The following is a 26446-nucleotide window of genomic DNA, read 5'->3' on the forward strand; positions in this document are numbered from 1 at the left end:
TTTCCAACTCTGAGATTCTGTGATTTTCTGGTTCAATTAGTCAATCAACCAGCCTTATTTAAGCACCTACTGTGTGCCAGGCACCTGCTAAGCATTTGAGATATAAAAAAAGAAGAAGCAAAAGACAGTTTTTGCCCTCGAGGAGCATAAGATTTAATGGGTCAGATATTTGGGTAGAATGAAGTGAGGAGAAAAGGAAGTTGAAAAGTAATTACTAAAAGATTGAAAAGAATAAAGCCCAGATTTCTCCTCCCTGTCTGTAACATGAATTATTACTTAAATAAAAATCAGATAAAGCATTTGTTTCAACTGAAGATTTGTTCCACAGAATTCAGTGAACCTGGATCAGTGAAGCATTGTTTCTCCATGATATGGAAATTATTGCTGACATAGAGACTTTCCTTGTGATGACGTTTATTTGAGGGCTTCTCATCTGTGAATCTCATATTTTCAGTCTCATTTTGGGGAGCATTTTAGAAATCCAAAGTGCTTTCAAATCTATTTTCTCATTTTATCCTAACAACCTTATTTGCATTTGCAGTTAATTATTTGTGATTGGAGGTGGGTAGGATGGGGAGGTAACATGGGCCTATAAATTCCTATTCCTTTGAATATTAAGTTGTGAATGTATATGTGTTTCATCTATGGAATTTTCCTATAGTCCAGTGATAGTTCCCATGGCTGGGTAGAATTTTTTAAAAATTACCTTTTCCCCTATCACCAGCCATAATGTCTATTTTATAGAGAGATGAAATAGTGTAAGGGCTGAGGCAGTGCTGTGTGGGAACAGAAAAATTCTGGGGTTGGATTCAGACAACTTCAGGAACAAGTGCATAAGCATTCATATAGGCCCTTCTATGTTCCAGGCACTATGCTAAGTGCTTTGTTCTTTAAACTTTATGTTTAATTTATGAAATAACAAGCATTTTCATAACATAGTAGAATTTTTAAAAAGATGATTACAATGAAACTGCAAATCTAATATGTACAACTTACTATTCCTTTAAATATATAATAAAGTTATCATGAAACTTTTCCCACTTTTTTTCTTCTTTCCCCACCCCTGCCCTAGAGATGGCTACTATTTGACACAAATATGTATTATATGTAAAATAATCCTATACTTATTTCTTTTTATCAGGGGATAGTATCTTCCTTCATAGGTCATTTATAATTAATTTGAGCATTTATAATTGTTGAAAGTGATTTTACAAAAGCTGAGTAAACTGAGGTAGGCAGAGGTTAAGTAACTCACCCAGGGTCATGCAGCCAGTACATGTTGGAGGTCAGATTTTAACTCAGGTCTTCCTGACTCCAGGCCTGGTGCTTTATCCACTACCAATGCTACCAATGCCAGTTCTTCTGCCTGCTATGTATATGCCCTATATGCAGCTATCCTCAGGTCTTCATTTTCCTCACCTGATTAGGGTCATAGGGGTGGCGAGAGGATCAAATGAGACAGTGTGTATGGAACTAATTGAAAACTGTAAAGTGTCTTGTAAATGTTGCCTGCAACACCATCATTGTCATCACCATCATTAGTATTATATCTTTAAAATGGCTTAAAAATCCCATTTCTAGTATTATAAAATAATAAAATAAGACCAGAGGGCTATATACTCTATGGCCCCTAAGGACCTTTCCAGCTCAAAATATGTCAGCCCATTATTGTACCAGGAGTTAGGGGCTTCTAGGCTCTACCATTTACTTGCAGAGTGAGCTTAGACAAGTCTCAGCCTCTTTGAAGTTTAGTTTCTTCCTCTAAAATGTGGATAATGATAATAGGACTGCACAATATTTTGGGGAGGAAAGCATTTGGTAAAAGAAATGAAGTAAGGTAAAGTATTAATCTAATACTTTATTAGATATTAATAAGGTAAAGTAATTATTAATCTAATTAATCTAATACTAATGCCTTTAATGAGCCCCCTCATTCAGTGAATATGACAATTGAATATATCCATAGGACTTAGTATAGGTTCAGGGCCTAATTAGGAGCACCCTATGGCCAAATTGAGCAATGGAGAATAAAGCCCAGACAATTAGCTTAGAGCTTCACTGCTTCTCATTCTGTTAGCTGTCATGATACCATGACATATTATACATTTTTATTGTTTTATTATTGCTGCAATTGTTCATTTGTTATTTATTTTAGTCTAGATCTATTATTTCATTTTCAATGGCATTAGGAACTTTCTAGGTAGAAACTCCCTCCATGGAGCATGTACAATGGAAAGGCTGAGCAAGCCAGAACACCCAAGTTCAAATCTTTCCATTGATGCTTAATACCCATGTGAACATAGTTAAGTCATTTAACTTGTGTGTGCCTCAGTTTCCTCATCTTAAAATGAGGGCATTGTATTAAATGTCCTCTGAGATCCTTTCCATCTCTTGACCCAGGATCTTATAGTCATCTGCAACTTCTGATGTTAAAGAGTTGTTGGCACTGAGAGTGACTTGCCCAGGGCCACAGAGGTTATCTATAAAAAGAAGGTTGGGCCAGATTGCTTCAAGGACTCTCCAAGCTTTTGATCCAACATTATATAATCATCTGCTACTTGTAGTCTACCTATAGAGTTGCTCAGGGCACTAAAAGATTGTGACTTGGCCAGGGCCACAAGCCTGGCTTTCTATTCACTCTAGTGACACTTATTGTTATAGGATAGGGACTGGACATGTTATTCCATTGGTTCAGGGAACTCCCTGATGAACAAATCCTTTTCCTTGACCAATGAATGCCAGCACTTTCTATTCAAATTCTAAAGAAAATTGAGAGGTTATAATCCAAATCCAAATCCAACATGGCTTTGGATGTAGACAGAACTGGGGAATCTTGCATTTTGCAAAAATTATTGTAGGCAAGCAGATTCTAGATATGGTTTCTAAAGCTCTAAGCCCAAGACACCACACCCACAAAACTACTGTTCTCTTGTCATATGTTGCTTTACTTTTAAGCCGTTGTTGTTACATGAAAAAGAAAACTGTTAGTAACAAATAGCAATACCATAGGGAGATATTTCTACACATCATGTCTCATCCTCACGTGCTGGTGAGTTATCCTGGTCTCTTTAAGGCTATACCAGGAGAGTCTAAATTTTGCCAGCCTGGAAAGGTGTTGAATATAGATCCCATGATTAACAACTTCTGTCATCTGAAAACCAGACAAGCTTGTTACCAGGTAGGTTGCAGGATAGCATTTTTAAAAAATTTTATTTGGAAGACCATCTTCAGAGTTTACAGAGAAGGTTGTGTGGCTAGATACAGGGTCTACTGATACTTATGAAATTATGGAACCCTGTAGGCTTGTGGTATTCATTTGACCATTCTGTTGTTTCTGAAATTCACTTGAGAGAAGTGAGATTAAATAAAATACTTTTAATTATTACATTGTGTGTGTGTGTGTGTGTGTGTGTATATGCTTTTTTATCCCTGTTGAAACACAATCTCTCCATCTTATTTCCTACAGGGTGCAGCTTTAATTCGAATGTTGGCTAATTTTATGGGCCACTCAGTGTTTCAGAGGGGTTTACAAGTAAGTAGTCTGTTTTCTATTCTCTGTCTGTCTGTCTGTCTCTCTCTCTTTTCTTCTTGTCAGTATATTCTTCTCAAAGCATATCTCAAGATTTAGGAAATCACCAATACAGGGTTGCTGAATTTGATTGAAAACACAAAGACTTGTAAAGGTAAGCAGTGTCTTTCAGTATGATAGATGAAGTTGTAGATACAATTCAAACCGTGTCAACTGACTGAACTTGAACAAGTGTATGATTTTGCCTCCATTTAATGTGCCCTGCCAAGCTGAAGTAATTTTCAAGTGTTCACGAACTAGAATAACCTGGATTGTATTTGCTGAAGAAAAATGTGCTTCACTTCAATTATGTTTAAAAGTTGATATGGAGATAGAAATGAATAATATTAACCTTGCTAGAATGACATATGTGAGAAAAGCTCATCACATTCCACCCCTTTGCTTCTTGGTTCTGAAAATATCTCAAAAACTATTTTTTCTAATTAATAAGCCTGTATAACTAGAAATACATTTTTCCAGGCTGAATATGGAGCATGAAGTCTTCTAGGCAGTGATTCATGGTAAAGCCAGTCTCTTAAACTGTTTGAAAACAAACACAAATATTGAAAACAATACAACCCTTTATTCTGTTGGAATCTGTTAGAGTAAATCAGGTTACCAGCAGCCGTGATTGATGAATTATTTATGATGCATTCTGCTACTTAGAAGTGTCCTTTAAAGTAAATTGATGTTCACCTGAAATACAATTATGCTAAGACAGAGAGAGCAATCAATCTTATCTGCTCTTCGTCAGCTTTTCATTTTGAAATTTAAATAAACTACATCTGGGATCAGGTCATATTTTACCACTATAATTCTACCTTTAACCAAAACTTACTGAGAGGTAAAATATAAAGTAAAAGTTAAATATGTTATGTCAACTATAGATATATAGAGAACAAAAGGGAGGGGGAAATACCTTGTAAGGAGCAGTTACTTCCTACCTCCTTTGCTGCCAGCTCCCCAGATACCTTTGAAGCCTGGTACTAACAAGAGCTGGAATATGTATTCCAGTGGGATCTAATCAATTCTTCTTATATAGAATATTGTGATTTATCAATCAGTAGGATGAGTTTTTGCTGATTTCTTCCCTAACTCTATGGTGAACAGACTACAATGTTCACAAGTTTATTGGGGAAATCACTTTCTTACAGATTTCTCCCTCAAGAAATTGTATATGTGAAATAAAATATATTTAAAAAAAAGAAATTGTCTATGTGGAGGGTGTAGAGGAAATTTGTGATCAGAATCCTTGAAATTTACCAAATCGCTGGGAAATACAGGTCTGATCTAGAAATACAAGTCCTCCCTCTCTCCCAAAGTCCTGTAATCACTATTTCTCTGTGGAGCTCAGAGTATAGTGGTTCCAGAAATGATCTGGGCTTTGCTCAGGGCCACAAAAATGGGATTTTATTTACTAGCGATTGATTTATCTAGAGAGGTAGTGTGGTATAGTAGATAGAGAACTGGGCACAAAGTCAGGAAAACTTGATCAAGTCCTGTCTCTGTGACGCATACTGGATATGTAAGCCTGGGCAAGTCACTAAAATTATAAATTGCAGGAAAGGGTTCATTGGCCATGAGTGGAGGAGATTTTCTCACTCATGCATTCCCTAAATGAGTGAAATCACAGGTGAAGGTCCTTCTCCCAATAATCTCGAATTATCTGCTACATAAGATTTCTGTTCTTTGCCCACATTGGTGTTTATAGATCTCTCAGTAGATTGAGCAGATAAAACAATTTTCTTCGCAAAATGTTTATTGCTCCAGATCATGTTTTTATCATATAGCTCCTTTCCATGCAATTCATGTTGTCAATAGACATTTCTTTTTCCAGCAAATCAGTGAAGTCATGATTTATCTAAAATAGCTGACGTTTTGTCCTTGGCTTCTTTGTAGCCCACGTCTCTTTGGAGCCTGGATGCACATTTGCATTTGTCTTGCAGTACATGAATTGGTTAATTTTGAACTTGGCTTGTGGCGCCATGTGTTTGTCAACATTCCATTTCATTTGCTCCCTGACATCTCATTGATCAGGCAGATCTGTATCCTTCTGAACTTCACTTGCCACTGTATTTATGCTCATCCCTCAACCTGATTTAGTGCATCATCAGCAGTTTGGATTAGTTTACAGTAAGCCTCTGTGTCTGGGTGATAAATTAGCATATCTCGTGCATGAAGATGTATGGTGTACATTCTAGAGTTGACCTCCTGAACAGACACTTTGTGTCAGGGAGCTGAGTGGTCATAAGGTGGGAAATTATAAGCTTTCTTGTCTTAAGAGGGCCCTGGGGAGTCTTGGTTTACAAGTTGTTGAAAGAGCTAATTTAGCATGTCAAAATTACCACCTCCAGAAAACCTCCCCAATTGTTCCCATGTTCATTAAGGTTATTTTGTATGCCAACAATTTGAAATCAGGATAGAGGATTTAAGCATGGGTTGTAGGCAGATCCCATTTATGAATGTATTCTAAGGAGGCGGCTAGGTGGTGCAGTGGAGGGGATGCTGGACCTGGAGTCAGGAAGATCTGAGTTCAAATTCAGCTTTGGACATTAATAGTCTGTGAGATCCTGGGCAAGTCATTTAACTTCTATTGGCTTCAGTTTCCCTATTTGTAGATGAAAATGATAATAGTACCTCCCTCCTAGAGCTGTTGTGAGGATAAAATGAGATAATATTTGGGAAGTGCTTTGCAAACCTTCAAGCACTATAGAAATGGTAAATTTATTCTTAAGGCAGTTTTTGAGCACTCAGAACTAATTTCCCTTCATAAAAGATGGTGTAAATTATGTTTAAGCTCCCAGACTAGCCCACAAAAGCCTCTTAAACCCTTAATGTTCCTCAAGTACAGCACTAATCATACTAGTTCAGTCTGTACCAAACCACCATTTATTACTTTTTTCCATGCAAAAATATATTCTGATTTGGCTGAAGCAATTCCCATAGCAGTAGGGGCTGTCAGGAAATGACATAAGATTTTTATTTGTGAAGCTAGAGTTGGTGGCAACCAGACTGGGAGTTACCTTGGAAATGTAAATGAATTATCTTGAGTGTTTTGGACCAAAGGAATCTGTACCAATTTTCGTTCATTGTTTGTTGGGACAAGAGAGAAGATTATGGAAGGAGTGGCATGAGCTAATGATAGAACTTCCTTAACAAAGGGAAAGGGAGGTAGTGCAGTGAGTAGAGCACTGGCCCTGGAGTCAGGATGGCTTGAGTTCAAATCCTGTCTCAGACCAGACACTTGACAAGTACTAGCTGTGTGACCATGAGCAAGTCACTTAACCCCAATTGCCTTGCCAAAAACAAAACAAAACAAAACTAACAGAAAATAAATAAAGGTAAAGGGGAGCTAATGAGCACAACCCAGAGATGGGCTAGTGAAGATACCAGATGATGACCAGCAACTAACAAGCAGAATCCCATGAAGCCTAGGCTATGAGAAGCAACATGGCAATGAGGATAGGGCATTGGACTTGGAGCTAGAAGCTGTGTGATCCTGGGTGAATCACATAACCTTTCTTGCCTCACTTTTCATCTGTGTAAAACTAGATGGGAGATGGGCTCGCTGGGTTTTGGGGTCCCTTCCAGGACTGTATCTATGATCTTATGATTTCTTGGTAACTATTAGGCTTTTGAGACTAAGAGAATCCTAAAAACTCAAAGTGAGAAGAGATTTTAGAGGTTATCTAGCTAAATCCTCTCATTTTATAGATGAAGAATCTGAAGCCTAAAGAAGTTAAGTGGCTTCTCCAAGGTTACCTAATAAGTTAATGGCAAAGTTAGGACAACAGCCATAGTCTTTAGATTCTCAGCCTAGTCTTTTTTCTACCATACCTAAAACTGTTCTACCTTCCTCATTTTTGTCTGGTTCCCTAAGTGGCACCTAGGAGCCCCCTTCAATGTACACAGTGGATCCCCCATGGACAGCTACTCAGATTCAAGGTACTCTGTGCATTCACATTCCGTAATACCATAACTATAAGCCCCTAACAATGTGCTCGCTATTAATAGTGAGATGATGGAATCAGTTCAAAATGAGAGCATTGAATGAAATGACATAATAAGAAAAAATAGCAACAAACAGGTCCCTCTGGATCCCGTGGCGGGTTCTCCCACAGTTGTGCATAACATCTATGAGAAGAGGACCCACTGGGACTCATGGAAAGTTACACATCTAGGCCATACAAGTGTCCAGGGGCATATATTTAGGGAGTATGTGTGGTGAGAGCATACGTAGGGAAAGCCAGGCAGGCAGAAAAACATGCATGTCAGCATGCCTGTGGAAGAGACACATGTATAGAGAAGATATAAGACCAAAATGCATCTGTAAAGGGAAATTGGTGTCTTCTGGTGGTGTCCTGTCTTAACTCTCCTGGGCCTACTTCTTGCTACTTTCTCATAGACTCTTTTGGACACTGTTCTGGTGAATGCTACTCTATTGGATATTGCTCTGCTGAATATGTTGTCTTAAGCTTCTGGCTCATTTGAAATCCTTCAGTATCTCTTGTTCTGGCTAGGAAACCCTCTTAATAATGATCTAGAATACAAATCTGTAAAAGGCTTGAATCCTCTTAATAATGATCTAGAATACAAATCTGTAAAAGGCTTGAATCCTCTTAATAATGATCTAGAATACAAATCTGTAAAAGGCTTTATTTCCTACATGTTACAAGCCAAGGCAGGGAGAAGTAACTGTTGGTATTTGGAATACACTTCTGTAGGGGAAGTGGGCTTCTGAATGTGACACATTTTTCACAAGTACTTACAATATGTGGAAAACAGTTATTCTGGGATAGTAACTGGTCAGTCACTGGCCTTGGGGGTAGTTTATTGTATTTCAAGATGGGATAAAGAGACTTTCTACTTGATTAGTTCAGTATTGCCCTCAGGTGGTCCAAAACATGGTGTATTTTATCTTTTGGTTGTCCTTGGCTTCAGAACTTGTATAAAGGAAGGCAAAACATAAGAAATTTGATGTGAACTGGAGGCTACTTTAAAATAGGATTAGTGATGTGAAGAAATGGAAAAATCAATGCCCTCTTTCTCTGCCACCATACTTTTCAGGGGAATAGACCCTTCTTTTGGTTCTTTTTTTCTACCTCCTATTTAGAAAAAGTAGAAACCATTGCCTAAAACCACCAAAAATGCCGTCCTCATCCTTTGAGCTGTCCTATCTTGTGAACTCAGCATCTGGACTTGGAAGCCTTTCAACTCTCCATCAGGAGTTCCTCAGCCTCAGGTGCCAAGATCTTTGGAACAAAAAACAGCGTCCTCCCACTTAGTGAATGCCCTCAGGCTAATTCTTTTCTTTAGACTCGAATTCCTCTTCTTGGGCCTTGGGTCCTTCTGTCAGAAACCTCACCCTGGTAGAGGGGTATGTGGATATATTCCAGGGGTTCTGTGAATTTGAATGGGGAAATACTTTGATAACTGCATTTCAGTATAATTGGATTTTTTGTAATCTTATGCATTTTATTTCATGCATTTAAAAAAAATCATTCAGAGAAAGGACCCATAGGTTTCATCAGACCTCCAAGGGGTCCCATGATACAAAAAAGATAACAAACCCTACCCTAGCTTATGTTGGAAATTCCATATACTTCCTTCTTTTAATCTCTGAAAGTTAGACTATAATTCTAGTTATTTCCCTAAAAAAACTACCAAATAATGAGGTGCAGTATTCTCTTTTTGATACTTAAGTCTCTACCATTCCCCAGGTAGCTAAATAAAGGGGAAAAAGGGAAGTCTAAGGGAAGAGGCCATTGTTTCTTCTGCCTTCTGTCTTCTGCCTGGGTAGGAGGCTGTACAGATCCACTTTCTCCATCTTTCATATGCAGATGATAGCCTGCAGCCTGAGAAGAGGTTTGGTGGTGCTGTCTTGTTAATATAATATACTTAAGTCCAAATAACAGTCATCAATTAGTCCCAACAGTATGCCAATAATGTCAATTATGTGCCAATAATGAATCCTCAGAAGTGGTCTCATTATTCAAATTCTGGAGCCAGTTAACATATTTTACAAAATTGTAACTTTGAATGGTACATTAATTGGACCTCCTTGTAGTAGTAAATCCTTTAGAAAACTTAAAGATAGTGTCTTTGATTATTACAAAGACAACTAGGACAGGAAGGAAAATTGGAAGCCTACTCATCATTCTGCAATGGCCTCAGGTGGAAGAGGGCAGGTGAGCTGAATCACAGGGATTATGGAAAAGAAATAAAAAAAGACTATGAACAGGCTGTAGCCTAAATGAAGTGTTCCTTGGGGTTTACAGTAACAGCAGGCAGTACAGATCCAAACCTATAATGAAAATCCATTGGAAACTTTGATTTGCTTTAACAGAACTATACTTAATAGCTTGACAAATTAAGACATGTGCATAGTATAAATGTTATAGGTCCAAAATTAAAATAAAACAAAAATATTAGACACCTACTATGTGCAAGGCACTTGGAAAAGATTTTTTCAAAAAAGATGGTCTCTGCCCTCAAGATTTGAGTGGAGGAAGACAACACATAAAAGGGAACTAAAAAGAGGGAGGGAAAGGAGAGGAGGAGATTCTATGCCCCACTGAGTGGTGAGGCTTTCTAGGGCACCACTGCCTGGTCAGGGTTTGAAGACAGCATGATGGCTAGTGTAAGTGCTTCCTCAAATGGAGGTTCAGAAAGGAAGTTGCCAACCAGAGCAAGAGGCTATAGGGAGTAGAGGTGATGCTAGAGAAGAATGCTGCTGGAGGACAGAAGTGGGGTGGTGGTCTGGGACATAGTGGGCTGGTATGAATGTGAAGAAAAAACCTACTCAGTATCGTTGTTGTCATTTTTGTTCAGTCATGTCCAACTCTTCGTGACCTCATGGACCAAAGCATGACAGGCTCTTCTATCCTCCATGACTTCCAGAATATACTACAAGTTGTAAAAATGTAGTAATTATCAAATGCCTACCAAGATATGACCTGGTAGCTTGCACTGTACATCAGTTCACTCCCCTTCATGATCTGAAAGACAACAAATCCTTCTACTATAAATACAGATCTGGAAAAATCTTGCAGAACTCAACCGATAAAGTGTTGGAATGGAGATTTTGTCATAGACCCACAATTTCCCAGATATAACATTGATCCCTAAAACTACTTCTTAATGCCAAATATTCATAATCTTAACATTCTTACTAATTCCAATAGTCATAACATTATAATATATAATGTATTATATATACATAATGTAACATATATAATACAGATATTATAGTAACAGTAGATATAATACTAGATATAATACAATAATATAATCTTAATATTCATAAGAGGTAACTGGTAGCTCAGTAGATAGAGCATTGGGCCTGGAGTCAGCAAGACCTGAGTTTAAATCCAGCCTCAAACATTTCCTAGCTCTGTAACCTTGGGCAAGTCACTTAACTTCTGATTTCCTGATAATCTGAACTGAATCCACTGGAGAAGAGAATGCCAAACCACTCTTTGCCAAGAAAACCCCCCAAATGGGATCATAATGGATCAGAAATGACTGAAATAACTGAATAAAAACAAATTCATGATCTCCAAGCTACATGGAATGAAATGCTTTCAAAAGAGAAAGATAAATAGCAGAAGAGGAGACATCTTATGACCCCCATTGTCCCACCTACCAATAGACACTGTGCCAATAGACATTGAGTCTACTGAGGATGGATGAGCTTATATCCCAGTATCTTTATTCAACTAATGAAAATTATTTTAGCCATCTGTGCAATAATCTATAGAACATTAAATATGAAAAAGAATAATAGGAGGAAAGTGACTCAATCTAAGACTATTTCTATCTGAATTCCATTGAAAAATTTTATAAGTGGATAATAATGACCAGCAGGCACTTACGTAGTCCTTTGCGGATGGCATAGTACTTTATATCATATTGTCACATAACAGTATATGTTATTATCACCATTTTACAGATGATGAAACTGAAGCTTAAAGAGGTTTAGTGACTTTCCTGCTGTCAGACAGCTAGTAACTATCAGTGGTGGAGTCCAGTATAGGTCTCTGTTGACCCCGAGTTAAGCCCTATTTCTACTACTTGACCGCTTCTAAATCTTGGTTCTTTCATCTGTAAGATAGTTGTTCAAATGATCTCCAAGTTCCCTAACAAATTGAAATGTTACGATCCTGTAAATAGAACGTCATGGGCTGCTCGTACTTGGAGAAAAGAAGTAGATGAGTGACAACTAAAAGAGCAGCAGTGTCATGGAAGTCAAAAGGAAAGGAATATGGCGATTTCAGTTCAATGACCTGTAGCTTACTTTTACCCATCATTCATTTCTCCATTGCCCTCTGGGTTATCTGTAGATTTGATTCATTTGATAGTGGTGTTCTCTGATTACCAGCCAGACAGTCTTACCAGAGAAATCTTCATGAAAATATATGTTTTATAGCAGTGAGCAGCGTGGGATCACAGAAGGAACTGTACCCTTGCAAATACCATGAGTCTAAACTTCTACGGCAGTTAGGTAACACACCGAGAGCTGGAGTCAGGCAGCCTGAGTTCAAATCCTCCCTCAGACACTTATTAGCTGTGTGACCCTGGGCAAGTCATTTAACTCTGTTTGCCTCCATTTCCTCATCTGTAAAATGAGCTGGAGAAGGAAATGGCAAACCGCTTCAGTGTCTTTGCTAAGAAAACTGCAAATGGGGTCACAAACAGTTGGATGCAACTGAAATGATAACAATAGTGACAACAATCTCCTCTATTGCTCTGGGCTCAGTTCATTATTCTGATACACCACCTGTCCAAAATACTTATATATATCTGCTCATGTGTATACATGTATGTGAGTTGATTTTGTACAGTCCAGTGATTTAATTTATCTAGGGAACTCCTACTATAGAGTCTCCCTCCACTGAGATGCATTGGCCACTCCTCTGTAATTTATAACCTTAGAGAATTGCCTGGGGCTCTAGGAGGTTAAATGACTTCCCCTCGGTCACATTGCTAGTATGTGTCAGAGGTGAGACTTGAACCCACAGTCTTCCTGATTCAGACCATCCTTTGATCTTCTACACTGTGTTACTTCATAGATGCAAACCCTACCATATCTTCCCTTCTCACAAACCCACTAATACATGTAACCCTTTGATCAAAAACTCTCTTCATAACATACACTCCAGGAAACTCTCAACTTCTTAAAGTCATTTGCCCCTGCCTAAGTAGAACATGGGGACTTCTGGTTCTGGGTCATTTCCCTAGATATGACTTTAGTATTCTCACTTTCATTATGGTAGCACCATCTTCCCTTATTAACAATTGTTCTCAAAAGGCATCAAGAGTAGAACAGGTTTTATTAGCACAGTAAGTATGCAGGAGCAGAGACTCATCTTTAAGCCTGTACAGCGTCAGGACCTTCCCTTTCCTTTCCAGTGCTCTATGTGACCCTAGAGAATTGTGCTGCCCTTCTTGCTTTACTGCCATAGATGCCTCACCCTCCAAAAAAAATGAAAAAAGACTCAGAGGTTTGATAGAAGGTTCTGAAACCCCGGGGGGGGGGGCGTGCTACTGCCAATTCCTAAGGATGTGTTTATTTCTCATGACTAAGTTCTACCCCAATTGGGGTTCCATGTGAGGAGAAAAGACATGGAACCCATATAGAGTCAAAAGTCTGAGAGTTAAGATACTCTTCATGCTTGGAAGAGCTCCTTTCTCCCTCCCAGCCCTCCACCCCAGAGTAGCATAAAGTCCCTGTGATTTACAGCATTGCCCTTCATGGGGCCCTAGAAAGGGGAGAAATCACTCAGGTTTTGTTATTCTGTGCCTTTCTCTGTCCCATCTTATTGCTTGTTACTCTACCACTCTGTTGCCTGCAACCAGATAGTACACGGAACAGAAAGGCACGAAATAAAGGTGAGATGTGGGCCAAGCGGAGCAGTAAGGACTGACTCAGTTTATTCATCTAAGGGAACAGGATATATAGAAAAAATCCATCCTAACTTCAAAGAGTCCTCCCTGTGAGACACTCCCTGGTGATAACATACCTTTCCTCCTTATCAGAGTTCCTAGATAAGGTTGTAAATTCCAAAGCTTTTTCCTGGTGCCTGTATAGAGGAGTGAATACGTAAATCTAAGGTTCAAAGAGTGGGAAGGAATGTCTCAGGAGCCTCCTAGCAGGGAGAGATTTGGAGAGCCCTGCTTCTTAATTATTGAGCCCTTTGGGTTAAAGCCTGGGCAAAGGTCAAACTCTGTCCTGGATTTTAAACCCATATCAGACTCTTAAGAGCGGCCCTTAACACCACTCTCATGCCAGTGTGATATTCTCGATGGACATCAAGATACTGGCTTGCCGTAAGTGATGCCCTTTCTTCCCAACTAACATAATAATCATTTTTGTCACTCATTTCCCCCTTAGATCTGCTTTTTGGGGACAGCTGGTGGTGCAGTGGATAGAGCACTAGGTGTAAAGTTAGGAAGACCTAAGTTCAAATCCAGCCCCAGACACTAGCTGTGTAACCTTAGACAAGTCATTTAACACTATTTGCCTCAGTTTCCTCATTTGTAAAATGGGGATAATAACAGCATGTTTCCCAGTTGTGAGTGCTTAGCACAGTACCTGGCACATAGTTACATGCCAAATAAATGCTAGTTATTATTATTACCATTATGAATAATTGTTTTACCTCCTTGCTTGGAGATAGAGACATCTTGACTAGAATCCTGGCTGAGTGCATTATAACTTTTCTATAACTTCCTCTTCCTTATAATCATGTCTTTTAGCCTTTCCTTTCATGCAAAAGATTGCCTCAGGTGACTTGGGAACAGCTCACCATTGAAGTGAATTGTGGATTTCTATCAGTTTTTTTAATTGCCGTAGCCTCCAAAATTAAATTTTATCTAGGCTATTTCTCAGACAAAAGAAGCATGATTTGTTGATGGGACCCATACTTGTACATTTTTTATCTTGGTAGAACCTGTGCGAATTTGCCCTCTTTTGGCATTGCCCAAGAGAATGTGTCATTTTTTCAGATATAATGAGACATCAGAGTAGAAGCTTTTGAGATTGCTTGACTAAATTATTTTGATCTTTTATCTAAGCTCGTTTTAATCAACATATTAAACATAGCATGATCTTTTATTCACCATATCTTTCAATGAGCACTGTGATTGAGAAGATGTAGTTCACTGTAGATTATTTTAAATGGAAACGTTCCTATTCCTTTCTCATACATTGATAAGAGATGTTCTCTATATGTTCATAGACCACTGACATAACCTTTTTTTTTTGGTGATTGTGGTTGAGTGACTTGCCCAGGGTCACACAGCTAGTAAGTGTCAAGTGTTTGGCCTGAGGCTGGATTTGAACTTGGGTGCTCCTGACTTCAGGGCCAATGCTCTATCCACCTAGCTGCCCCGACATAAATATTTTTTTAGGGATGAGCAAGTAGGCATGTGAGTTAAGAGCCATTGTTATCTTCTCAGACACCTTTTGTGGTATTAAGACAATTCTTTCCATTCTTTTGAAATTGTTTTGTACTATCTTGAAAATCAATCCTTGAGTGGCTTAACTTTTTTTTCCCCCTCCAGCATGGATTTCTTCATTTTGGCTAGACAGATTTCCTGACTAAGTTATCTTGAGTGCCATTTCCCTTTCTTCATATAACCTATTAAATATTCTGGTGGTTCCACTGCAGGGATGAGAATATAAGTCGCTATAGAAATGCTGGCAGATCTGTTTCATTTCTCATCATTTGTTCTCATTTCTAATATGCTGACTAATTGACAATGAATTCCTTGGCCTTAAAACAGTTAAAAACATAAATTATCCTCCAACCCTTTTTTTTATCGATATATATAATTGATTTAAATAAGCACCCATGTTTTATTTTTATAAAAATTTACATTAACTTTTTCTAAGATATTGCTCTTACAAATAATATTACGGCCTAATTTTTTAAATTTTTTTCAATTGTCAAGCATTAATTTTTCTCTTTCCCACCTATTAAACACATTAAAAAACAAAGAAATAAAAAAACAACAGCATAACTTTGTATCATATAAGTATAGTCAAACAAAACAAATTCTTAGGTTAGGGTCACATCCAAAAATGTGTTTGTCATTTTTGCATATTAATTCATCATTTTTCTGTCATCTGGTGGGCAGAAATCTTCAGTCCTCTGCAATCACAACTGATCATTATATTAATCAGATAGTTTAAAGTCTTATGGAATTATTCTTTCATAATAGTGATGACATAGTATGTATCCTTCTGATTCTTCTCATTTTACTGTAAATTAGTTCACATAATCTTCCCAAATCTCACTGAAACCATGTCTTTCTTTATTTCTTAGAGTACAATAATATCCCATTATATTTATACCTTGTAATTTATTCAACCATTCACCAATTAATGGCTGCTTCCTTAGTTTCCATTTCTGTGTTACTATGAAAAGAGCTGCTATAAACATTTTTTTCATCCTTCTTGCATCAACCAAAAGTATATAGACAAGTGAAAAGACATTCGTAGTTTTAAAACTTTGGGCAGGGAGGATTTCAAATTGCTTTCTAGAATGGGTGAACTAATTCACAGCTCCAACAAAATTCCGATGTTTTTCTGCAGCCTCTCCCACATTTTACATTTATTTTAGTTAGTTTTGCCAACCTGATGGATGTCAGGTGGAACTTTAGAGTTGCTTTAATTTGTCTTTCTGTAATTATTAGTAATTTGGAACATTTTTTCATATGGCTATGCTACTTTTTTTTCCCCTTGAAAGCTTCTTGTTCATATCCTTATCGACTGGGGCATGATGTTCATTTTTAAAAAATTCTAATCAGTTTTTCAGATATCTTGGAAATGATACTTTTATCAAAGAAACTTGTTGCAAATTTTTTCCCCTCACTTAACTGATTCTCTTCTAACCTTAGCTATATTGGATTAGTTTGTGTAAAAACATTAATTTTATGTACTTAAAAATTTCCATTTTATCTTCTTTGATGTTGTCTTTCTCTTGTTTGGTCATGAACTTTCTTCCTATCCATAAATTTGAAAGGCAATTTCTTCTTTGTTCCTCCAATTTTTTTTTTGTAATGTGACAATTTATGTCTAGTTCAGATTATTTGGAGCTTATCTTAGTATAAGATGTGAGGTATTGGTCTGAATCCCATTTCTGTCATAGTGCTGTCCAATTTTCCCAGGAATTTTGACCAGATAATGAGTTCTTAACCCAGTAGCTGGGATCTTTGGGTTTTTCAGATACTAAGCTTATTCTTAAAAATAATTCAAGTGTTCAGTCTCTTGGATTGAAAATTTTTAATAGCTTAGACTCTTTTTGTTTCATTTCTACATGTTAGATGCCTGGTAATTACCTTTTTCCTTTCCACTTACTATTCCTGCAATAATAATATAATGCTACAATTATGAATCCCTCAGATAACATTGATTGGTTCAGTAGCTATTAAAACAATAATTAGCATGTAGGACTATTGCCTTTTCTTTTTAAAACAAAACAATATTGTTTTAATGATTTGAACCTAGTAACATTATTCATGTTGTTATGAGTCAACAGCAGGGAAATGAAATTATGAAAAAAAAGACTATTCTTAACATTTAATGTAAACTCAAACAATTAAGTCCACATTTGAAAGTGATGAAGTGAATCACCTTCCTGTTCATACTACGGTGTAAATTCAAGCTCAGCTAGGATTAGAGTTGGATAAGGATAAACTTCTCTTGATTACTATTTAACTGCTGTTTTCCATAAGGTAACCTACAACATGATATGTTTGGCTCCAATTATCAGGGTAGAAATTGCTTATGCAAATCAATGCAAGGCAATGAGGTGTGGAGAGGATATCATTATTATTGGTTGGTGCTCATGAAATTCTGATGACCTGAAGTTAATGACGGCCAAAGCAAGAGAAGGATTATTAGCAATGAAAATGTGCAGTTACCTGTGTTAGAATATAAGGATCCTATGTTAACCTGGGCTCCATTGACGACATGGCACCTACAGGCCCCCGTTCACATTATAAACATACACACATATGTATTTTCACATACCTACATATATATACACTCATATATATTTACACATGAATATGTATGGGTGTTGTGTACTTTGTCATGGCCAGTGAGTTTTCAAATTTGTAATGATATATTGGACATATAAATGAGAAAGTAAACCATCTGTCTGAGGTACACAATAGGAAGCAGCATGGTGTTCTGGGAAAGAATGCTAGATTATGAGTTAAAGGACCTTTATTGAAATCCCAACTCCACTGCTTTCTCTGTATATGACTTTGGACAAGTTACTTAACCTCTCAGAGCCTCCATTCTGGGAAATGAGGGGGTTAGATAATCTCTGAGATATGTTCCTATATATATCTATCTATCTAGATAGATAGATAGATATGGATAGATAGATAGATATTAATTCCTGTAGGGTTTTTTTCAATGTTTAACCTAAATAGTGGCCCTATAGGAATTAATATATAATATTTATTAATTAATAAATATATTATATATTAATATGTATTAATTCTTGTAAGGTTTTTTTTCAATGTTTAACCTAAATAGTGGCCCTCTATGACAAGTGTGGGAGAGGTGAGAAGGAATAAGCATTTATTTAGCACTTAACTGTGTGCCAGGCATTGTGCTATGAACTTGTATATATATGTTCTCATTTTATCCTCACAACAAGCCTGCCATGTAGGTGCTCCTGTTATTCCCATTTTGTAGATAAGGAAACTGAGGCAAAAGAGGTGAAGTAACTTGCCTAGGGTCACACAGCTAGTAAACAGACTATATTTGAACTCAGTTCTTTCTGACTTCTAGCCCAGCACTCTATCCAGAGCTTCAATTAGTGAAGTAAATTACCTTTAAGAGATATAGAGACTGGATCTGTTCTTTCACTAGTATACGGAATTCCCAGGTGAAGAAACATCTTTTACCAGTTCCCATTAGCCTACGGTTTTAGAGAGTGACTTGGGGCACTGAGAAGTTGTAACCTGCCCAGGGTCACAAACTCATTATGTGTCAGAGGTGGTTCTTGAACCAGGGTCATCGTAACTTTAAAGACATTTCTCTATCCACTTGCACTATTCCATACTAGCTCTGCTTGGTGTTTGTATATTTAGCCTTCAAGTATATAATAACATTATGTAAAATAGTATTTGTTGCCATCGGTATTACTTAACAATTCAGAATAGCACATTGTCATCAGTGTAATGAGTACCATCCATTGCCATGTTCTAGGTTATTTCCTTATAAGAAAAGTACACATATTCATTTCAAGTTTTATTTTTAGGAGAGTTTGATTTAATCAAGAAATGACTATAGAGTTAAAATTAATTAGTGCATTTGGAAGGAAAGATTAAATTTAAATTAATGGAAATAACTTCTCTGGATCTGATAATCAAGGATTCTGATCTCCACTATGAAAGAATGTTAAAATTGTGTCTTTTTCTTAAAGAGTTAGCAGTTACCTGTGAATTTAGGCTTTCCTCTTCCTTCCCCTCCATTCCTTCCCCTCCCCTCCTCTTACCTTCTCTCCTTTCCTCTTCTCCTTTCCTCTCCCCATCCCTGCCAAAGGGGGCCATGACACAACGCAAGTATAAAACCCCTACTATAAGCAAATGCTCCATGAACCCATTATTTCTTAAGCTCTGATTATGTAAATGGCAAAATAAAGATCAGTAGAAGGAAAGTAGACTAATAAATAATTCAGGAAAATAGTTAAATTCTTTTCATGTGTCATTTCTGTATTCTAAATAGAGACTTGGATCCTTTCTATGGTATTGTCTTTTCCCTCACAATGCTATTTTTCTGACATTGCTCAGCCGAGACATGGACAGTTGCCCAAGTCAGCATTGGGAGTTGGTTTCTCCAGCCTGTGATGAAATGAGAACTACTCCTTGTGGTGCTAGGAGTGATTGACAAAGACTGAATCTGCCTCCTGTGCTAGAGTTTGTATGACAGAAAATGTACTTAGCAAATTTGAAATATGCTAGAAATATCCCATGCTACACAAATCCCCACTAAGAAGAAATTCTTCCAGTTTCATCTCCAGTTTCATGTAAATGAAGATTTTGTCTACTGCCACTGGGTAGAGGGAGATGTTGAACATTCCCCAAAGAAGCAGAGACCTCTGATTTATAATCAAATATACTATTTCCAATTTCCTTCTTCCCTTTGAAGTCAGAGAATTGTATATCCAATAGCCACAACTAAACGCCAGATTCATAATGATAGAAACGGTGGCTCTGCAGAAACAGAGTGGGGAGAGATGGTACTGATATTGCAGAGTGTAATAGGCTTAATGGTTAAAAATGAGGGCTGGGAGGTCCCAGCCCCAAATAGGGGCTGCATATAAAACAACCTCAGCACTGAGTTTCTTTATTGGATATTAGTTTGTAGGCCATAGCTATGGAAGTAAATGCACATCATTTTTATAATAGGCAGCCTGTCCTCTGCAGAAAGGCTCAGAGACTTCCGAGCCAATGTAGAGATGGTACTCACACCTTTGGGAAAGTCCCCCCTCCCTCCAGTCCCCCCTCCAGTTCTTTGGTGGCTGAAAGGAGAGCAGTGGAGAATCAGTCATATAATCTAGAGCTGAATAAACTTCCAACCAGGTCACAATTGGACAAAGCCTGTGACCCAGGGATTCTAGTAGTAAACCACATACACACAGAGTGAGAAAGACATGCTATTTCGTCTTAGCTTCCCCATTTCCTGGGGATATAGATATCTGTTAATGTCTCATAAAGAAAAATATTTTAATATATTGCAGATGATTGAGTTCTCTCTTCTCCGTTCTACTAAGGAAAATACTTTTCTCTGAAGCTTCAAGATGAGAGGCAGATGGGCTCTTTATTTTTCCCTTAAGGATTTCAGAGCAGATGCAGTTTTTCTATAGAGCCAACAGGTTCCTTACATCAGCTATAGGTTGACCCACTGCAACAAAGGAAGAGATTTCACTAGGGATTTTTTCTTTTAGGAATTAGTCAATAAACATTTATTAGGAGCCTACTATGTGCCAGGACTGCACTAAGCTCTGGCAAATTAAATTCCCTTTAATTCCAGAAGCATTTATGAGGAACCTATCACATGCCAGGCATTCTATTAGGTATTGAGGATGCAAAGAAAAACAAAACAAAAGCAAAACAAAATCTAAGAAATCCCTGGCCCTTAAGTAGTTTATATTCTATTGGGGGAAGTGGAGGGATGATTGCATGTATATAGATGATTAAATACAAATATATACAAGGTAATTTCTGACAGAAAGGCATTAGCAAAGTGGAGTTTCAGGGTAGCTTGGCACAGTGCCTGGAATGTAATAAAGTGCATATTGCATGTGTTTTGGTAAGTTTTCTGTAGGAGCTGGCCCTTGGTTTGGGCTTTGAAGTCTATGAATTAGATGCGAGGAAGGAATGCATACCAGCAACAGGGGACAGCTTGTACAAAGGGAGAAAAATGGCAGGTAAAATGTGGTATGTGGAGAATAGTAAGCAGGCTAATGTGTCTAGAAGAAATTATGGTCTTCCTTGCCCACATTTTTTTAAACAATTAGTATTATGTGATGAATTAATTTAAACCATGGTATAGGTGAATCTCAGTAACATTTTAATTGGTAATTTTAATCTCTTTAGAAAGTATCATCAGTATCTCAGTGTCTCCCTCTTTGTATTAATGCAATTCCTACAAATGGAGATAGTTAATCAAATTCAGAAATGAGTTTCAGTTGTTGAGTCAGTAATTATTTGGACTGTGAATTGTAATTACTGATTTATATTCTTTTAGGATTATTTAACCATTCATAAATATGGCAATGCAGCCAGAAATGATCTGTGGGATACACTGTCAGAGGTAAAGTATATTTTGCTTATGGCGTACCAGACCTTCCCTTTGTATTCTTGTGTGTGTGTGTGTGTGTGTGTGTGTGTGTGTGTGTGTGTGTGTGTGATGTTAAGGAGAGACGCTGCTATATAATTTTAATTGGACTGCTAGTACCCTTTACTGTTTCTGCTTCCCTTTTCCTGAGGCAGACTTTATTGTTTGTTTACTATGTAAATGACCTCTGGCCAGGACACTTAATGCTACCCATGCCCTCTGTACTCAAAATACCCACAGTAATATAGTTACCTTTGCCATCAAGGTGACCATATTTCCATTGAAATGGGATTTTGGTATGGAAGTACCTGTCATATTAAAGGCAAAACTGTTGGAAGTTTCAAAATCGGACACAATCCTATATGTGAGTGGCAAATGTTTCAGGCTCTATTAGACAGACTGAAGTTACTTAACAGTGAAACTCTAGGTCCTCCTTGCTCCAACAATAAAATTTCTGTTTTATCTTCCATTACATTAAAACATTAACGTTCACAAAGTCATTTTATGCCTGAGATGGGCAGAAAGCCTTCCCTTAGGTTAAAGGAAATTAATTTTACTCATACATGTTGGCATCACTGATTTTGAATTTCAAGTGTACTTTGTAAAGGTAAACATTTAACAATGGCTAATTGTTAATATTGCTTTAATAAATTAGCTTTTTAAATCTTGGTTTTTATAGGCTTTAAGAAAGAATGGAAAATATGTAAATATTCAAGAAGTAATGGATCAATGGACTCTCCAGATGGGTTATCCTGTCATCACCATCTTGGGAAATGGAACAGTTCACAATATGATAGGCATTACCCAGCAACATTTTATTTATGACAGCAGGGCTAGAGTCAAGACCACTGAGTTTGGAAACAACAGGTATTAAGTCTTTTTGAAAGAATTGAATGTTTTGAAAGTTGAATCTGTGTCTTGCTTTGTTTTTTACTTGTCTTTTAACATGACTATTGAAGCTAATTCTTTTAGAAGAATCAATATGGCAGCCCTAAGATCTTATCACTGGAATTATAATTTTGTATAGTTTCATTTCCTTATGTATATAATGATTTCATTTTTAGTTTCGTTTAGCTTTCTCAGTTCAGTTGGTCGTGTGACCAATGAATAGTGGATTCAAATCATCACATTCTAGCAATTCAGTATATGTGACTTTTCAAATATAAAATTAACATTTGTAAAACGCTTTATGAACCTTAAAGCACTATGTGAATGCTTATTATTTTTATTTACAATAGCACAAAATTTAGCATCTCTTGGATGCAAATAAGTTTGCTGAACTACTTAGAAATCATACCACGAATTACAAAAGTGAAGGGGAAAAGACCTTTAAAATTGAACCTTGAACAAATCACATTGAACAAAAAAAGGTTTCCTTTCTAATTATATCAAGCTTCTTTCAAAATGACATAAGTAATATAACTGCTTCATATTGAATGATGATATTTTTCTCTACTTTTGTTGTTAATGGAAATTGCATATACAATAATTTAGTGATACACTTAAATGATTTTACTTTGAAAGTCAACTAAGTGACACAGTGGTTAGAGTACAGGGCCTGGAGTCAAGAAGACCTGAGTTCAAATCTAGCCCTAGATGCTTACTACCTTTATGAACCTGGGCAAGTCACTTAACATCTATCTACCTCAGTTTCCTCAACTGTAAAATAGGGATAATAATAGCACTACCTCTCTGGGTTGTCACGAAGATAAAATGAGATATTTGTAAAGTGTTTAGTATAGTGTCTGACATGTAGTAGGCTCTTAATAAATACTTGTTCCTTCTCCTTACCTCCTTTTAAAATGTGAAACTCTGGAGTATTTAAGGATTGATTATTTAGTTTGTAGGTAGTCCTGTTGTTTAATTCTCCTCTTTACCCTTTATGCCATTTGGTCCAGTGATAATTTTAAAAGTCAATATTTGAAAGGAAAGATAAGTTAATGGCCAGACCACTCAATTCTGCTACTTCTAAATAGCCCTGGCAAACAGATTTGATGAGAAAAATGATTGAAATTTAGGTATAAAATAAAGTGCTTAGATTAGATTATCCATCCCTTTTTCTTTGAAAATTAAGAACTATCCATAGCTTGGAGACTTGGAGTACACATTAAATATAATTTATTATCTATAAGAAAAATGAAAAGCATTCCTAGTCAGCTAGCTCCAAGATTGGCTGTATAAGCACAAGCAATCAAGAGATTCATGGTTGTTTTCTTGCGTCTGTATTTGGAAGAAGACTTAGAAAAGAAGCAGGTCTTAAATCATTGTCCAAATAGATCAGACTTCAACAAGTTGTTCACAGGAAGCAAAGTATACAGATTAGACATGCTTCTGTACAAGGCTTTCTGAATGCTTTTACTGTGAGGCTCTGCCACGCAGATCCCTCTATCCACTCTCATCTGTAGTTCTCAGGGTCACTGTGCTTGGAGATCGGTCTCTACACCAAAGGAAAAGCATACCAATTCTCTTGCTGAGGCAAAAGTTCAGTTCAGTACCAAAGAATTTCTGGCCAGCAGTCCTCTAAGTGGAGATACATCATTCAGAATCTTTGCCTGCCTTCTGACTAATATTACTCTAATTGTCCTTCTCTCTCCCTGAGCTATTGCCAGCTCTGATCTTTGATACCTGCCTAATCTTTCAATCTTGCCTGACTGCCTGCACTCCTGCCTCATTATTTACCCTGATCATTGTTATTAGTATGTAGCCTGAACTGAGGCTTAAAAATGCAGTACTTTCCTTTGATCTTCTCTTCCTGGATGTCCCTTCTCTGGACTATTTGACTGTTTCCATGGCCCAAGTTTGTTTTGTGAGAATCATCCTAAGGAGTAGGAATGCAGCTTCTGGGTCACATTTGATCAAATGGTTTGAGATCTCTTGGATAATATTGATGAATTCTCTGTGCATCATGTAAAAGCTCCTAGGGTATAAAATTAGATAAAAGTTGCAGTTACTGTCTATTGCAATTGTTTTTTGTTCTGCCAAACTTTATCCAAATATAATGAATAAAACAATACTTACTCTCAAGGAACTTATTTCTAATGAAAGAGATAACACATCCACATACATAAGCATACAGAGAATAAATATAAATACATACAAAGTATTTAAATATAAGGTAGTTTTGAGGGAGGAAAGTAGCACTTGGAAGGATCAGGAAGGACTACATGTAGAAGAAATTATTTCCATGTTCTTGCTTATCCATTCCCCCATCTCTGGAATAGACTTTTCACCAATTTCTAGACATTGAAGTCCTTCAAGACCTGACTCAGATGATGTCTCTTTCAAGAAGTCTTTCAATTGTTAAGTCAACGAGCATTTATTAAGCCCTTCCTATGTGCCAGGTTCTGTGTTAAGCATGTTGCAAAGAAAGGCAGGTATACTTTATCTGTCCTCAAGGAGCTTACGTTCCAATGAGGGAGTCAATGTGCAAACAGCTAAACATACAGATCTTGAAGGGAAGGCACTACAATGGCAGTGTTTAGGGTAGAGATTGGAGAGGGGCAGAGAGAATGGCCTCTTGCAGAAGATAGATTTAATCTGAGGCTTAAAGGAAATCAAGGAAGCTACAAGGCAGAGAGGAGGACAGCCAGTGAAAAGCCATGGCATTGGAAGACGGCATGTCCATGTGCTCATGTTTCAATGCTCTGCTGCTCCAGCTGGAAGTTATCTCTATAGAAAATTTTGAACCTGTCTTTTGTAATTATCTTGCAGTCTTTTGTATCATTATTCTGTGAGTCCATCTTTATTATCTTCCTTTCCTTCATGAGATCTTTCAAGGCAGGTGCTGTGTTGAATCTGTGCATAAATGGTGTTCCATCTTTGTTGAATAGATACCATTCACTAGAAAGGTGAAAGAACCATACTTGAAATTCCTGATGTCATTGGCTTAAGAAGAAAATTTTGCACTTTTACATTTTCTAAGTAACAGTTTATAATAGACTTGCAGTTTCACACACAGTTATCTGTTTTTAAAATATTATACCATGTTGGGAGCAACTAGGTGGTACAGTGGATAGAGCACCAGCCCTGAAGTCAGGAGGACCTGTGTTCAAATCTGGCCTCAGACCAAACACTTGTTACTTACTAGCTGTATGACCCTGAGCAAGTCACTTAACCCTAATTGCCTAAAAAATAAAATAAAAATTAAATTATACCATGTTACAGAAATACTCATTTTATTCCATAAATTAATAATTAATTCCACAAGTTAAAAATAATAAAAAGCCAATTACCTCTTTATATTTGGACAATTTGAAAGAACTTACAAAAAAATGACCGGCCTTGTCAAGTCCCTGCTATTCAGAGTCTGGATTAGATTAGTAACCAGTGTTGGTAAGGTGGGACTAAACTACTTGGCATTTAGATAACAGCTTTGGAAAACTCCCTGCCTCCCCATTGTTAATTATCCCCATAACATTCCCTCTTACATCCCTACATTGGAACATAGGTACAGTTTTCAAACCATCTCTGATACAATAGCTGTCTTAGAGAACATAGATTAGCTTACTCTCTAGGTTGTACCTAAAAGGCAGAACCAGGAACAGTGGGTGAAAGCTTCAAGGAAGCAGATTTAGGCTTGAAATGGAAGCTGGGGTGGGGGCGGGGTGCTGGTGGAGGAGCTGGGGCAAAGCAGGGCTGTGACTTCCTAACAATTAGAGCTATCCGAAAATGGAATGGACTTCTCCAGTGGGTGGTGAGCTTCCTCTTAGAGTTCATGCAACAGCTGGTATGCAATAGAAGGTTGCTTGCATATGCAACCAATCAACCAGCATTTTTAAAGACCTTACTATGTGTCAAGTATTGTGCTAGGTAGGCGCTAGAAACAAAAAGACAAAAATGAAACTTTCTGTAGTCAAAGAGCTTATGTTCTAATCTAAGAGGAGATACAGATACATAAATACATTTACATGAAATAAATACCTTTAGATCTATAAACTGATAGAAGACTTCCAGAATCAAATAGCTAGTGCTGGAACCAGACCTTTTCACTCCAAGACCAGTGCTTTCATTCA

General features: G+C 37.3%; 1 protein-coding gene across 1 annotated transcript in view; it reads left to right on the forward strand.

The window, feature by feature from the left end:
• TRHDE (thyrotropin releasing hormone degrading enzyme) overlaps positions 1-26446 on the forward strand; it is a 461792-nt gene that overhangs the window by 296810 nt on the left and 138536 nt on the right. Inside the window, exons 7-9 of the mRNA XM_020968898.2 lie at positions 3467-3532; positions 21345-21410; positions 22114-22301. Of these exons, the coding sequence (XP_020824557.1) occupies positions 3467-3532; positions 21345-21410; positions 22114-22301 (320 nt within the window). The remainder of the gene's footprint in view (positions 1-3466; positions 3533-21344; positions 21411-22113; positions 22302-26446) is intronic.

Source organism: Phascolarctos cinereus, unplaced genomic scaffold (genome assembly GCF_003287225.1).
Source record: "Phascolarctos cinereus isolate Bilbo 61053 unplaced genomic scaffold, phaCin_HiC Scaffold_1;HRSCAF=81, whole genome shotgun sequence".
In the NCBI taxonomy this organism is placed as follows: domain Eukaryota; kingdom Metazoa; phylum Chordata; class Mammalia; order Diprotodontia; family Phascolarctidae; genus Phascolarctos; species Phascolarctos cinereus.